The following is a 16424-nucleotide window of genomic DNA, read 5'->3' as shown; positions in this document are numbered from 1 at the left end:
GAGCATAAAACTTATTTATAATAACAGTTTTGTGTTTAAAGTGGCTCTAAGATGATATTGATTGTTTGGCTATTGACGACACACTATAAAAAATATAGGTCAAAATATTTTTTGTATGATTTATTTTGTAGTCAAATACGTCTATCGTTTTTTTGGATAGAAGGAGTTGACTTTAGATATTGGTAGCTTCCATTTGCTTCATGTTTTTTTTTGAACATTCTTATTTGTGGTGTCTTGCTTGCTATTTGTTAGTTTCTCTCGATAGATTGGCCTAGATCTGCATGCCTTGTCCACAGGCTAAGAATAAAAAACACATGTGCAATCGCCCTATATAAACAACCCCAAGATCCATGGTGGTGGTCGTCCGCCCATAGCCGTAGGCCCGTAGGTACATTAGCTAGAAGCTTTAGTAGCGGCGATGGGCAGCCTACCGCTCGACGCGTCACTGCGGCCACTGGACCCCGAGGCCTTCGCCGGCGATTCACGCGCCATCGTGGACTTCCTCGCCGAGTACTACCGTGACGTCGATAAGTACCCTGTGAGGGCGGCCGACCTCGAGCCTGGCAGGCTACGGAAGCTGCTCCCCGAGGCTGCGCCAGAGCACGGTGAGCCGATGGAGGACATACTGGAGGACGTGCGGCGGGACATCCTGCCGGGTCTGACCCACTGGCAGAGCCCCAGCTTCTTCGCCTACTTCCCCATGAACGGCAGCGCCGCTGGGTTCGCGGGGGAGATGTTGTCGGCCGGCCTGAACGTGGCGCCGTTCGTGTGGGTGGCGTCGCCCGCCGCAGCGGAGCTCGAGAGCGTGGTGGTGGACTGGATGGGTACGCTGCTCGGGCTGCCGCAGCGGTTACTCTTCTCGGGCGGCGGCGGCGGCGTGCTACAGGGGAGCACGTGCGAGGCCGTGGTGTGCACGCTCGCCGCGGCGCGGGACCGCGCGCTGGCTAGGCTGGGGCACGAGAGCATCGTGAAGCTGGTGGTCTACGCCTCGGACCAGACGCACGCCACCTTCCAGAAGGGCGCGCGGCTGGTGGGCATCCCGCCGTCCAACTTCCGCGTCATCCGGACGACGTCGGCCTCCGGGTACGGCCTGACGGCCGACGACGTCCGCGCCGCGGTCGATCGCGACGTCGCACGCGGCCTGGTGCCGCTGTACCTCTGCGCCACGGTGGGCACCACGGGGCTCGGCGCGGTCGACCCCGTGCGCGAGCTCGGAGAGGAGGCGCGGCGACACGGCATGTGGCTGCACGTGGACGCGGCGTACGCCGGCAGCGCGGCCATCTGCCCTGAGTTCCAGGGCACTCTCGATGGCGCCGAGCTCGCCGACTCGGTGAGCATGAACCCGCACAAGTGGTTCCTCACCAACGCGGACTGCTGCTGTCTGTGGGTGGCAAGCCCAGGTGCCCTGACCTCCGCGCTGTCCACCGACCCGGAGTACCTCAAGAACGTCGGCACGGACGGCACGGGGAAGCCGGCCGCCATAGACTACAAGGACTGGCAGATCTCCCTGTCACGCCGGTTCCGCGCCATCAAGCTCTGGGTGGTGCTGCGGCGCTACGGTGCCGTCGGCCTGCGCGCGCACATCCGCCGACACGTCACCACAGCAAAGTGGTTCGAGCGGACAGTGGCGGCGGACGAACGCTTCGAGGTTGTGGTGCCGAGGAAGTTCTCGCTGGTATGTTTCCGCCTCCGGGAGAGGTTCGCAGGGGACGACGCGGCGGACGAGTTGAACCGGGAGCTCCTCACGGCGGTGAACGCGAGCGGGCGGGCGTTCGTGACGCACTTCGTGGTGGACGGCAAGTTCGTGATCCGCCTCGCGGTCGGCGGTGCTATGACGGAGATGCGGCATGTCATGGACGTGTGGGAACTGCTGCAGGCCAGCGCCGACCACGTTTTACGCCGCTACTCCTACTAGTGTATTCTGCTGCACGTATACGTACACTTTTACGCGCACATGTACCAAAAAAATAAAGTATACACCTACTCTCCTTGTGCTTGGTTTAGCTTCACCACTCTGCACGCCATGTACTTTCGCACGCTGAGGACCGGAAATAGCAAGTGATTTCATATCCCATTGAAGATTCTCTTCAATTTCTTTGTTACCAAGCCAGCCAAATGTTTTATATTGTTATGTGTACGCGTGTATCTATTGTCGGGCTAAGACGCAGTTGAGCATCGATTTTTTCTTTCACATGCAGAGAGTCAATCATCAGCGGCCACACGACGCTGGGAGCTTGGAACGCAGACACGGCGTAGGGTGTTGGCTTGATGTGGCAGGGCTAGGGATGAAAACAGACCAAAAAACCTCTCTTCTGTTTTTTGTTTTCGTAAGAAGCACCACAGCAAGATCCAGACTAGGATACATAACCTCATCCAATAGGATAAAGAGAATATGTTAGCTCTTGAACAAGAAATTTCATAACTACATGCCTAGCAGGACCCAGCTCACCCCTCGCACAGCAAAGCAAGACCAAATAACTTCGACAAAGCCAGACAGACTCCACAAAATGATGCCTTCCAAGCTTTCAACTTCACTGACAACGGATGCCCACTCTCAGCCATGTTGCAAGCAACACCTTGGCCAAGCAATTATAGAGCAGGAAATTGGCCAAAATACAATGGAAAGGCCAACCCTTCGCAATTCATCATGAGTTATCAGGTCACGATGGCTTCGTCGGGGGGCAACGACAATGCAATGGCGAAGTCACTCGTAATAGCCATCAAAGGCCCCGCTCTGACATGGTACACTAGGCTGCCATCGCTCTCAATCGACTCATGGGCGGCCCTTTGGGAGAAGTTTCTCCTCAATTTCCAAGGTACATGTCGTAGACTGACGCCCTCGTAGAGCTATCACTGTGCAGGCAGCTAGAAACCGAGAGCCTCCATGACTTACAACAAGTTCTTGTCGCTCAAATCTCAGCTAACATCATTTGAAGATAGAATTGCCATCCATTACTCTATATAAGCGGCCTTTGTGCCGGTTAGTTCTACATCCATTGCACTCGAGATCCCCCAACAACCCTTCAAGAACTGTACCAACTATTCGAGAAGTATGCATGGTCTGAGGATCTCCATTACTGCAAGGTCAAGGCACAACGCAAACCGAGGGAGCCCTCACACCTAGGAAACTCCAAAACATGGTCAAGAGGATAGTAGCCCTTGGCGCCTAACTAGCAAGTCAACAACGTCATCCACTACCAGCAATTTGAGGACCCCTCATAACTATGACCACAGCCAGCAACTAGGAAGAGGTGGTAGGGCACCCAGGGGCAAGGGGCGCAGACGCGGTCCTAGTCGTGATCGCAAGCCCTATTATGTTTTTCACGATGAAGACGCAAGCCACTCAACCAGGGACTGCCGCGCCACCAAGGAAACCAAAGAGAGAATGGAAGCTAAAAGGGTAACGAGGGGTCACCCATATCAGCTACCAAAGGCCATAACTCACACCTTCCAATCTCAAGTTCACCACCCTTACCAAGAAATCTATCAACCCTATCAATAATACCAACAAAACGACCAACACTTATCCAACCACCTAGAAAGACTACAACTTCCACCACTACAGGTATCTGTGTAAAGAACGTGGGTGCAAAACATCAAACTTACTATATAAACTGTCGAACTTATGTTAAGTTCGTCGGTTCACCAACTAATATAGTCGATGACGATTTTTCGATGAACTTAGCCAATTAAGTTTGTTGGACTTGTCGAACTTAAGGTTAAGTTCATGGGTACCCACGTTCTTGTAGTGCACCACCACCCCCTCAGTCGATTCAACACCAAAGACAGCCCCTCCCCCACCCAAGGAGGAGGAGGTTTACCCCCAGCCTTCGGTTCACGACATAATAAACATGATCAGCGAAGGCTTGACTATAGACTTTAACACCAAAAGACAAATAAGAGACTATTATCGAAGTGTCAATCATGTCGCGGTCAATGGGCCGATCGTTCAGACGATGTGGTCACACATTCCTCTAACATTTGACACATGCGATGTCAACCTTCGCAATGCCCCCCACACAGATGCAATGTTATAACCTGCAACATAGTAGGCTGGGAGATTCACAAGGACCTCGTGGATAATGGTAGCAAGGTAGACATTATATTCCTCCATGACTTTCGATAGAATGGCATCAACCCAAAGCTGCTGCATCCAGCGGATAACCCTTTGTTTGGATTTGAAGGCAAAGCTAGTCTCCTCTCGGCAAAATAGTCTTACCACTATCTTTTGGTGCTAGTCTGAATGCCCGAACAGAACAAATTACTTTTGACGTCATCGACATGGTGTACCCGTACAAAGCAATCCTAGGCAGAGGGGCAATCAATGCCTTCAAAGTAGCAATCCATGGACTATACCTATGTATGAAGATACCAGGGCTACGCGGAGTTATCACGGTATTTAGAGACCAACAAGTGGCCAGCAATATAGAGAGGGACTTCATCCCGGGGCAATAAAATGTTCATTGCCTAAGCGCTAGCATGCGGAACAGTACTCCATAGCCACTATCCAAGGTTGATAAGCAGCAGAACCCTCTTCAAAGCGACAAGGGGGCAGGAAAGTACCCCTCAACATCGCTCTCCCCAATCATGTAGTACTGATCGACCAAGGCCTAGCTACGCAAGAGGGGGCCAGCTTGCTCAAATGCTTACATAGGAACAAATACGTCTTCGCTTGGTCGTCATTAGACTTGGTTAGAGTAAGACAAAGTATCACTGAGTGCTACTTACACATAAATCCCTCGAAATGCCCCAAGAAACAAATACTTTGCAAGATGTCGGATGATAAAATAGAGGCGGCCAAGCCAAGGTCTAGTGGCTCCTGGATGCAAAATTTATCGAACCAATGGACTACCCCACCTGGCTGGCCAATGTTGCCATGGTCAAAAAGAAGAACAACAAATGGCGCATGTGTATAGAATTTACCAGTCTAAACAAGGCTTGTCCCAAAGGTGAGTTCCCCCTCCCTCGCATAGACAAAATCATTGATTATGCATCAGGCTGCGAGGTCATGTCCTTACTCGACTGCTTTTTTGGCTATCACAAGATATACCTCAGTGAACAGGACAAAGCAAATGCCAACTTCATCACACCCTTCAGCACCTACTGCTTTGTTAGAATGCCTGAATGCCTGAAGAACGCTAGATCCACACTTTCCCTCCTCACCTAGTCAATACTCAAGGACCAGGTTGGCTGAAACATATTCACTTATGATGATGACATCGTTGTCGTGAGCAAGAATAAAGTGGACCACTAGGCAGACCTCGCAGAGACCTTCGCCAACGTGAGAGAAACCAAACTTCGCCTAAACCCAGACAAATGCATCTTCGACATCCACAGAGGCAAGGTCTTAGGCTACCTTTTCTCAAGAAAAGGCATTGAAGCAAATCCATATAAAAATAGAGCCATAGCTGAGATGCACCCAACACGAACAGTCAAAGAAGTCTAGAAACTGACAGACCGCATTGCAGCCTTGAATAGACTTATTTTGAAGTCAGCCGAACGCAGCCTCCCATTCCTGAAAATCTTGTGAGGCGCCAAGGACTTCACTTGGGGCCCTAAATAGGTGGTAGCATTTGAGAGTCTTAAATCATATATGTCAGAGTTGGCCATCCTCTCCAGCTCGACCCCAGGAGCTGAGTTGCTCCTCTATTTAACAGCATCCCATTGCACAGTAAGTGTAGTCCTCATCTAGGAAAAGCAAGTCGTGGAAAGCTCATACAGTTTCTAGTATATTTTGCTTCCGAAGTCCTCACCGAGTCGAGGACCAACATGTCTGAGATGCAAAAAATCGCCTATGTTGTCGTCATGGCATCTAGGAAGCTCAGACACTATTTCGAGGCCCACAAAATCAAGATGTTAATGATATATATAACAACCCTGAGGCCTCCACCCGAATTGGAAAATGGGCCATGGAATTATCAGAGTACCACCTCTCTTTTGAGTGTAGGGGAGCCATCAATTCATAAGTGCTAGCAGACTTCGTTGTTGACTGGACTGGGCCATATACTCCTTCACCATCCACCAATGGCACGACCTAGATTGTTCACTGCGACGGAGCCTGGGGCCATTCTAGGGCCGAAGTCGTAGCAGTCCTTACAACTCCATCAGGATTCAAATATAGATACACCACCCATCTAAGTTTCACGAATGACTCTGATAGATGCACAAACAACATCGCGGAATACGAAGCAATCATCCTAGGACTCAGCAAGCTCAGAGCCCTCGGAGTCTGAACCTGCATCATCAGGATAGACTCAAGAATAGTTACGGGCCCAATAGAAAAGGATTGCGCACCTCGGGATCTGGTCTTGATATAATATTTATCCGGCATTCGGAGACTTGGGGATCTGGTCTTGCTACAGTTTCGAGGATTCACAGTCTAGCACATCGATCGCTCCATGAATGAGGAAGCAAACGCGCTAGCGAAGGTCGCTTTCAAGAGGAGATCCTCTTCTCGCCGATATCTTCTATCAAGTCATTAAGACAACCTTCATAACGCAATTAGATCTAGAGGTCATATCTGTTAGCATGATTTGTCAAGAAGATTGGAGGGCCCAGATAATCTCCCACCTGCGAAGTCACTACCACCTAGCTGACCCTTCGAAGGAGTCCATGCTAAAATACAGATGCCGCCAATACACAATCATCGAGCACAACTTGTACAAGAGATGAATTGTTTAGCCACTGCTAAAGTGCATCAGCAAACACGAAGGTAGAGAATTACTAACCAAAGTCCATCAAGGATTCTACGGATTCCACGTCGGCCTTGGGGCCCTCACTTCCAGAATCATGTGACTAGGGTTCTTCTTGCCCGAAATTGTTAGGGACGCCCAGAACACTGCTCAGAATTACGAAGCCTGCCATATGTGTGCACCAAACAAAGAGGGACTTTGTAGAAATCCAGGTTAATCGTTCCCACATGGTCATTACAGCGATGGGGGCATAAACATTGTCAGACTTCTCCCGACGGCACAAGGAAACCTAAAGTAGGCATTTGTCCGGGTCAAATACTTCACAAGATGGATAGAGGCGAAAGCGCCTCTCCATCATAACATCGAACACAACAACAAAAAATTTCTGGCAGAATATCATATGCAGATTCGGTGTCCCTTCCGAAATAACAGTATATAACAGTAAACATTTTGATAGCCAATAATTTTGAGATTTCTGTGCATCAGTTGGCACCAAACTCAACTTCGACTCCGTATACCACCCCAGTCCAATGGTGCAGTAGAAAGAGCAAATGGAAAAAATTTCACGATAGTCAAGAAGAGGTAACATGATGATACAAAGGGCAAATGGTCCGACTAACACCCCGAAGTCATATGGGGGTTAAACACAACAAAAACTAGATGCACAGGCTTCACAACCTTCAAGTTTATGTATGGCACCGAGGAAATGACACCACAGAAGCTCAAATTTAAGTCTCCAAGAGTTGAAAACAACTTAGCATCAGAGACAGACGAGGCCGCAACCAAAGACTTGCTCGAAGACTATAGGTTCGAAGCCCTGGGCACAATCGCCAGATACCAAGAGGCAACCAAGGCATGGAGAGATAAGTCCGTCAAAACCCGAGAGTTCGACGAAGGCGACCTAGTCCTCTTATAGTCGCCTCAGACACAAGCAAGAGGGAAGCTCAAACCCAAATGGGAGGGGCCCTACATCGTCACCAAGAAGACTTCACCATACTCCTATAGGCTAACCAACCAAATAGGCGTACAACTGGACCACAGTTGGAGCGTGGACAATTTACACACGTTCTATGTATAAAAGTGAGTTCGACCGAAAGGGCCCTCAGATGACCATGTAGTTTTCAAAACACTAAACAATTGGGCCCATAATATTTTCCTCATGAAGGGGTTGAGGTTTTTAATGAGGCATAGCCTTGTAATAAAACAACGAAAATGCCCCCACACATGTGTAGCACGGCCAAAAAGGCTCAACATTTGGCCCCAAAGGCAGTCACTGCTGCATCAGGTAAGACCCCACTTACGACGTGTGACAAGACGCCTAAGGGAGTAGCCAAATTAAAATAAAATCTTGGCAAAGACATCTAAGGGTGCAAAGACGCATAAGGGCGCAGCCAGATTAAAATAAAAAATCTTGGCAAAGACACCTAAGGGTGCAAAGACGCCTAAGGGCATATCCAGATTAAAATAAAATCTTGGTGAAGACACTTAAGGGTGCAAAAATGCCTAAGGGCGCATCCAGATTAAAATAAAATCTTAGCGAAGACACCTAAGGGTGCAAAGATGCCTAAGGGCGCAACCAGATTAAAATAAAATCTTGTCAAAGACACCTAAGGCTGCAAAGATGCCTAAGGGCGCACCCAGATTAAAATAAAAATAAAATCTTAGTGAAAAAAACACCTAAAGATACAAAGACGCCTAAGGGCGTATCTAGATTAAAATAAAAATATTGGCGAAGACACCTAAGGGTGCCAGGACACCTAAGGGCGCAGCAAGATTAAAGAAAAATCTTGCCAAAACACCTAAGGGGCGAAGATGCCTAAGGGCGAAACTAGAGTAAAATAAAATCTTGCCATCACACAAAACAAAAGCAAAAGTCCATCCAAGACCCAGCACTCGTCCCCAATCAACCAAAAGGGGAGAGGGTTGCGTTTCACGTCCAATTTGGCAAAAAGAGACAACTGCTAGAAAAGCACACATTGTGCAAAGAAATAATGTGCATTACAACAATTAAAGCACACAACATTTATGAAGTCATTGTTACATTCCTACAATACACAGTCAAGGACTAGGGGCTCCTCCTTCGGTATAAGGCCCCTTTCCCTATAGTTAAACAACATAATCTCAAGCTCTATGTCCTCTCCAAAAAGTCCAAGGACAGACTCGCTAACACGATTTAAGGCGCGGTCACAACTCAAAGCCCCCGCCAAGGCAGCATGACAAGGCCCAAGGTCTACCTTATCAAGTTTGTTAGCATTAATGCACAACTCTCTACCTGAAACAGGGTCAACTAACTCCAAGAGTTCACGATGTCGAGTACCACCTCGCCTGTGAGTCAAAGTGATAAGAACGGGGGTGCCCGATCTTCAGTCAGGTGAAGATAACTATCAATTTGGTGGAGATGTCACACAAACGATCTGGCTTCCAATCAACACGACTAGAACCCCGCAATTGCAGCACCACTTCTCTGGTTATGAACCGTGCACTGCGCGATTGACCTCGCCACGAGGGCTAATTCCTGCCTGAGAATCGAAGACACAAGCAAGAACAAGAAAGAACACAATCTAGAATATTGCGGATGAATGATTAAGCTCACAAGTTGGGGTCTCACAAACCGATCTACGGATACTGTTCTTGACAGATCTAAACTTAAGCAAAAATCAACCCTAATGTGGCGGTGGCTGCTGAATAAATAGAGTATTAGGGCATGCGTGCCCCGGGACTCGCCCCTAATGGGCTCCGACACGATACACGGCCCAACGGACTCGCAGCACCAAAATAGAATCTGAACGCTGACTTGTTTCGACGATTCCCATTGACTCCGAACGAATTTTAGGGTGGAACCAGTTGGGTTGGTTAGATAATCTTCTTATCTTTCCAACCATATCAAGTCCGTCGCAATCGAAGTCCGGATGCATCTTGGGCGTCAATTTTAGTGCAGACTGGTCCTGGAACCCGAGATGGAGTCGCAGCAGAGTCGGACTTGATATCCTTCCTGTTGTGGCGCCCTTGCTGCTCCTCCTCAACACCTAGGCCTTTCCCAAGTTCTTGCTGGTCCTCTCCAAGGTTCCTAATCAACAAAACATCCATGGCCCCAAGCGTAAGCTCTGAAACACAATTAACTAGGGTAGAACGTACCTGGAGATTTAGCTGTTGTGCACGCGATCGTGTTATCGGTGTATGTATAGAAGTGATGTCCTCGTCATCCTCCTCCTCTTGAATTGGAGTCGTCCTCGACTCGATCTCATCTTCGTCACCCATATATGGCTTCAAATCTGAAATATTAAAGGTGAGACTAACCCGAAAATCTAGAGGCAACTCAGGTGGTAATCCAAGGGGTATCTCAGAGGGAAACACATCCATGTCCTCATCATCCTCCCCCTCTTGAAGTGGAGTCGCCCTCGACTCAAGCTCATCTTCTTTTCCAAATATGGCTTTAAATCTGAAATATTAAAGGTGGGACTAATCCCAAACTCGGGGGGCAACTCAAGTTTATATGCATTGTCATTAATCTTCTCTAAAATTTTAAATGGTCCAGCAGCACGGTTGGGCAAGCTCGCTCCAGAAATCAAATCAATCTGGTGCTCAATCCCACGAATGGGAGGAAGTCCTGGAGGTAACTCAGAGGGAAAAACATCTTGGAACTGCTGCAAAAGGTTAGTCACAGATGCAGGCAAAGTGCTAGCAATATCATCAATAGAAAAGAAAGCATCTTTGCAAACCAAGGCATAGGAACAAGCATCAGTAGCATGAGTTTCAAGAAGATCAGATTTAGTAGCAAGCATGACAGGAGCTTTCAATTTAATTTGTTGCTGAATTTCTGTCTCATTAGTTGGTTCCTTATGGGTACTTGCAGCTCTATCTTTATCAGCTTGTACAATTTCAGTAAGAGTCAAAGGTAGCAAAGTAATGTTTTTATCTTTATGCCTAAAAGTGTATGTATTACTCCTACCATGGTGACATGCATCAGTATCATATTCCCAAGGTCTACCCAACAAAAGAGAACAAGCTTCCATAGGTACTACATCGCAATCCGCATAATCAGAATACATACCAATGGAGAAATGCACTCATACCATGTGTGTTACCTTAACCTTGCATGAATCATTGATCCACCGAATGTGGTATGGATGTGGTCGTGGACGTGTGGTCAGGACAAGCTTCTTGACCAAATCTGAACTCACCAAATTATTGCAGCTTCCACCATCAATAATAACACGTGCACGCCGATTCTCGATGGAGAAGAAAGTCTGGAACAAATTATTGCGTTGTTGCTTCTCTAATGATTCAGGCTGAGAACTAAGAACACGCTGCACCATGATGCTTCGAAGGTTCACCATAGCATCAGCACCAAGCATGGCATCATCATTAGCAGCAACATCACTGGAGTCATCATCGTCACCCTCACCGTCGGAAGCACTAATGTATCCATCATCAGTAGCAATGTATGTTCGCTGACTCGGGCAATCCTTCTTCACGTGACCAATCCCATGACAGCGGTGGCAAACAATACCCGAAGAACGACCACTGGAAGGTGCTGCAAGTGCTGGTGAATTCTGTTTCTTAGCGGGTACCTGCAAAGGAAGGTTACCAACATGTGCGGCAGGTGTCGAGGGAGTATGACTCAGGCAGGTGTGTGCGTCCGTGATGCAGAGGAGGCGCCAAAAGTAGCCCTAGGTCGATGTTGGCGTCCCTACAATTTCTTCTCTGCAAGCATAGCAAACTGGAACAACTTGTTGACAGTGTTAAATTCTTTGTAATCCACAATGTCCTGAATGTCACGCCGCAAACCTGAATAAAAACAGCAAAGAGCGTCCTCATGTCCCTCTACTATCCCACAATGTTGCAATCCCTTCTGAAGCTCAGCATAATAATCTTGAACAGATTTATCCCCTTGCTCTAAACGCATCAATTTCTTACGCAATTCTCTATGATAAGATGGGGGAACAAATCTATCACGCATAGCTACCTTAATATATTCCCAAGTCATAGGTGCTCTACCATCCCCAACTAGACCAGTCCACCAGACAATAGCAAAATCTTTAAATTCACTAGTGGCTTGTCTAACTTGATGTCGTTCAGGTACAAGGTGGGCAGCAAATTTCTGTTCTATCATCATCTCCCAATCAAGATATCCCTCAGCATCATAATGACCCGAAAAAGATGGTATAGAAAATTTAATCTTAGCATAAGGGTCGTTAGGAGCACGATTGTTATTACCTTGCTGGCGGTGTGGCATACCTTCTGTGTTTTGATGAAGACGGCGACGTAGGCGCAAATCTCTGGTGGCCGCTTCATCATAATTACCTTCTTCATCAAACATCGCATCATCGGGAAGACGTGGACGAGGAGGTGGTGTTGGTGGTGCTTGTTGTTGCTTCTCCAAAACAGCAAGTCTGTCGACGATCTGGGACAATCGTCGATCCAGCCTCTCGTAAGTCTTGCCAAGGTTCATGTCAATGAAGGCATCATGCACTGACTTGTGGACCGTCTCCTCCATTTGCTCCTTCAGGAGCTTGTTGTTTACCTCAAGATCTTGGCGGCTAACACATTTATCGAAGTCTGTAGGGATCCTTGCTTCTTCTTCGTCGCATGCCATCGAAACACAAAAATAGGAAACAAACGGTGACGGTTATCGCTAATAATTTCACTACACGCTCCTCTCAGGTGGAACACTGGAACACGCGCGCTCTAATGTATCTTACCAAGGTCTTACAAGTGTCTGACGAAATACAAGCAAAGGATGGTACAATCGGAGGCTGGTTCGTGATACTTACCAAGAGGTAGTGAAACCGCGATTGCAAGGTCAAATCTGTATTGATCAGAAGATATAGTATGTGGAGTTGTAGGACAGGCACAATATGTATGTGAATGTGGAACAAAATCGAGTGCAGATGAGCGAAGTTCAATAAATATCCAAAGCACAAGTCATAATTGCTGGTTAAGAGATGTATCAGAGGCGTATCACAACAAGTTGGAACAAAGAACAATGGAAATAATAAAATGGCAGTATCGTAAATATTGTACTCGCGAGGCCAAAAAGGCACTAGTAGGATTCACTGGTGATTTTGTTTTTCTTTTTTGTATGATTTTTTTATATTTTATCAGCACAAGAAGCAACAAAAAAGGAGCTACACCAAGTTTCACCTAAAACAGAGATCAGATGTGGTCTACAGAAAATGAGCAAGTTCTCTAAAAAGCGTGCAAGAGCTTTGATAATTTTTTTCTTTATTTTCCTGAATTTTTTTGATATTTTATCGAAACCAAACAGGCCATAGGCCAGTTTGGCTGGCCTCAGAATGGTGTCAACAAGCTCCTGTAAAAATTACAGATTTTTTGAACACCCGAGCGAAAAGTTATGCCCGGTTTAAGGAAGGTACCTCAAGTTATGTTTTTGGAGGCACGACTAGAAGGCGGCGGTTAGGGCAAAAATTCCCTATCTGCAATCACAACGATTAATGGGGTGGATCGACTTGTGATCTGGGTAATGGTGGATGGGATAGCGGCTAGCGAGGGCAGTTGATCTACGACGAAGATACACCCTAAACCAGCAACACGACTCGACCACGGACACGAACTGAACAAAGCCAAACTGAAAACGAAATTGCAAAGGCTAAACAAGGGTTCTAGGACAGCAGAAATTTTTTTTGTATGGCAATTATCTGGAGTTATAGGATGAAAAACCTAAACTAAACTAGGGTAATCCTGACGGTAATACCTGAGTCTTTGAATACCACTTGATAGGAACGGGGGTGCCCGATCTTCCGTCAGGTGAAGATAACTATCGATTTGGTGGAGATGTCACACAGACGATCCGGCTTCCAATCAACACGACTAGAACCCCGCAATCGCAGCACCACTTCTCCTCTAGTTATCAACCGTGCACTGCGCGATTGACCTCGCCACGAGGGCTAATTCCTGCCTGAGAATCGAAGACACAAGCAAGAACAAGAAAGAACACAATCTAGAATATTGCGGATGAATGATTAAGCTCACAAGTTGGGGTCTCACATACCGATCTACGGCGATTGTTCTTGACAGATCTAAACTTCAGCAAAACTCAACCCTAATGTGGCGGCAGCTGCTGAATAAATAGAGTATTAGGGCGTGCGTGCCCCTGGACTCGCCCCTAATGGGCTCCGACGCGATACACGGCCCAACGGCCCAACAGACGGTGTCGCAGCACCAAAACAGAATATGAAGGATGACTTGTTTCGACGATTCCCGTTGACTCCGGACGAATTTTAGGGTGGAACCAGTTGGGTTGGTTAGATAATCTCCTTATATTTCCAACCATATCAAGTCTGTTGCAATCGGAGTCCGGATGCATCTTGGGCGTCAATTTTAGTGCAGACTGGTCCTGGAACCCGAGATGGAGTCGCAGCCGAGTCGGACTTGATCTCCTTCCTGTTGTGGCGCCCTTGCTGCTCCTCCTCAACACCTAGGCCTTTCCAAAGTCCTTGCTGGTCCTGTCCAAGGTTCCTAATCATCAAAACATCCATGGCCCCAAGCGTAATCTCTGAAACACAATTGACTAGGGTAGAACATACCTGGAGATTTAGCTGTCGTGCACGTGATCGTGTTATCGGTGTATGTATAGAAGTGATGTCCTCATCACAAAGGACCAACAACATCAACTTGTGAAGCCCCCTTCGCTTAGACGCGCCAGCACGAGCGCAACGTTGACCCTTAGTCGCACCACCCGCAGAAGGCCCTCGGCTACTCCGGGGGCATCTAACGTTGCGATACCAATCACGATAAAAAAATCCATGTCCTTGGAGGTCTCATAATCGATTTCCAAAAAATACTAAGTCGTCCTCATTGATCGACGATTAAGAGTCAAAATATTCATCGACAGTATCGGAGCCTGACGGACTCCGACAAGCTAGAGGTGTAACGCACAAAACATTATCCAACGGATCCTCCTCCTTGATAAAAAGCACTTCAGGGTCGCCCTACGTAGGACCCCAAAAAGGAACCCGCGCAAAAGCATTGTTTGAAAAACACAAGTATCAGACTCTGCTAGCCTATAAACAAAAACAACATCCCTACCAAAGATGGGTCTACACCTTCGCTTGTTCGCCCACGGTGTCACCAGGCGAAGGCTCTGCGACACGAGGTCCCCCCGTCGGGGTAGCAGACCCTGTGGGCGGCTGCACGAGCACGGCCGTCACAAGGTTGGCCTCCACAGGTTCCGGCACCCTAGTCTTCGCATTGTCCTCGTACTCTTTCCTTGCTTGATTGGAAAATAGTTAGAAAATGACTAACCAGACAAACTAGAAAAGATATCAAAGAGCACTTACCCTTCAACTCTGCAACAAAGCGCTTGTGGGCAACTTCCACGCAGAAGGGGCTCCACATGTCTAACACCTCTAGTGTTACGAGAACTAAAACTTTGGCATGACATCATATGGACTGACATTACAATGCTTGTGATACACCTATATTGCATTTACTATGTTTAAATATTAAAAGAACATGTGATGTGGTACTTGTTTGGGCATAGAGCATACTTATTGAAGATTATGCTTATAAGGGTAAAAACTAGGGAGGTTAAGCACTTAAAGCACTTTGGAACACCAAAACCCTAGTTTGGAGTCCAAAAATCCTAACTAATGCCTTATAGGGTGATTTCAAATTCTAATCACTTTTTGCAAAAAAAAGTGTATGTACCCAAGTAGTAGAGTTTTTAGAGCCTAAGATTTTTCTATTTGGGGATTTCCATGTGTTGTGGAGTAAATTGGAGTAAAGTGCAAAAGTTCACATGTGCTCAAGAGTTGAAGTTCTGCAAAACAGTGATATTGAGCCAACTTTGGACACTTGTAGTTTTAAATACATAAGGGTTTTGTAGTAAGTCACCATGACAAAGTTGTAGAGCTACTATAGTAGTATCAATTTGAGTAAAACACCCTTGAAGTATGGCTCAGTCAAGGGCATTCTAAACCTAGACTGACAGTGGCGTTGGTCTAAATTTGGAGCCAAATTATGGATGATCTAGTTAGATTAAGGCTAGGGTCACTGTGACAAAGTTGAAGATGTTATATAGGAGAACAAATTTGCTAAATTCAAGTTGGTATGTTAGTACTTGGAAATGGGAGTAATATGCCCTCAAAGTAGCTCTGTCAGACACACCGAAAGGGAGTATTGCATTGTACAGTAAACAGAAGAAGATCCCTTCACCGCCGGTGTGCTTTGCGCCGTGATCCACGCTCGGCGCTGTGATTCACGCATGGCTAAGGATGGCAAAGGCATGGTGAGTAAAAAGATCGACGGAGGGGTGAAAAGATCACATGAGGGTTGAATTGGAGCTCTGCGCTGTCGTGCCCACTTGCCCAGCGATGTGGCCGAGCGGCCGTCACCTTGGTGGTTGCTGACTTCCTCGGTTGTGCCATGCCAGGGACCAATTCACCACGTCACTATGACCGTGTCAGATAGCGAGTTACCCCTCCTTGAGCCATTACACTACTGCGCGCCATGAAGCTTACCCAGTGAAAAATTTCACCGTCGTGGAGTTCAATCCCATCTCAAATTCGCAAAGCAGGTGGCCGGCCTCTTTAAATTGAGTGCCTTTTGTGTTTTGCCCTTCTCTTACAAACCCAGTCCACCCTTAGCCAGCCCTTCACGTCCACCATAGCTCGTACGCTTCGGATTTCCCCGAAATTAGTCACCATCGCCGCCGTGAGAAGCTTCCCCGTGGCTAGAGCCCCTCCTGTATGTTTATCCCCCTCTAGTCTA

At 47.4% G+C, this 16424-nt stretch overlaps 1 protein-coding gene across 1 annotated transcript; it reads left to right on the top strand.

Annotated features, from left to right (window-relative positions):
* Window positions 1-373: 373 nt before the first annotated feature.
* On the top strand, window positions 374-1990 carry LOC100274380 (Tyrosine decarboxylase 1). Its single transcript, NM_001148740.2, has one exon. It carries the CDS (start codon window positions 419-421, stop codon window positions 1913-1915), a length of 1497 nt encoding a protein of 498 aa, NP_001142212.1. The 5' UTR covers window positions 374-418; the 3' UTR covers window positions 1916-1990.
* The last annotated feature ends 14434 nt before the right edge of the window (window positions 1991-16424 follow it).

The sequence above is a fragment of the Zea mays genome, chromosome 1, assembly GCF_902167145.1.
Source record: "Zea mays cultivar B73 chromosome 1, Zm-B73-REFERENCE-NAM-5.0, whole genome shotgun sequence".
Lineage (NCBI taxonomy): Eukaryota > Viridiplantae > Streptophyta > Magnoliopsida > Poales > Poaceae > Zea > Zea mays.
This window is presented reverse-complemented; position numbering and strand designations above follow the sequence as displayed.

Bases quoted from the DNA above. Each gene is read 5' to 3' on its own strand.
- LOC100274380 (NM_001148740.2), top strand. From the start codon at position 419: ATGGGCAGCCTACCGCTCGACGCGTCACTGCGGCCACTGGACCCCGAG.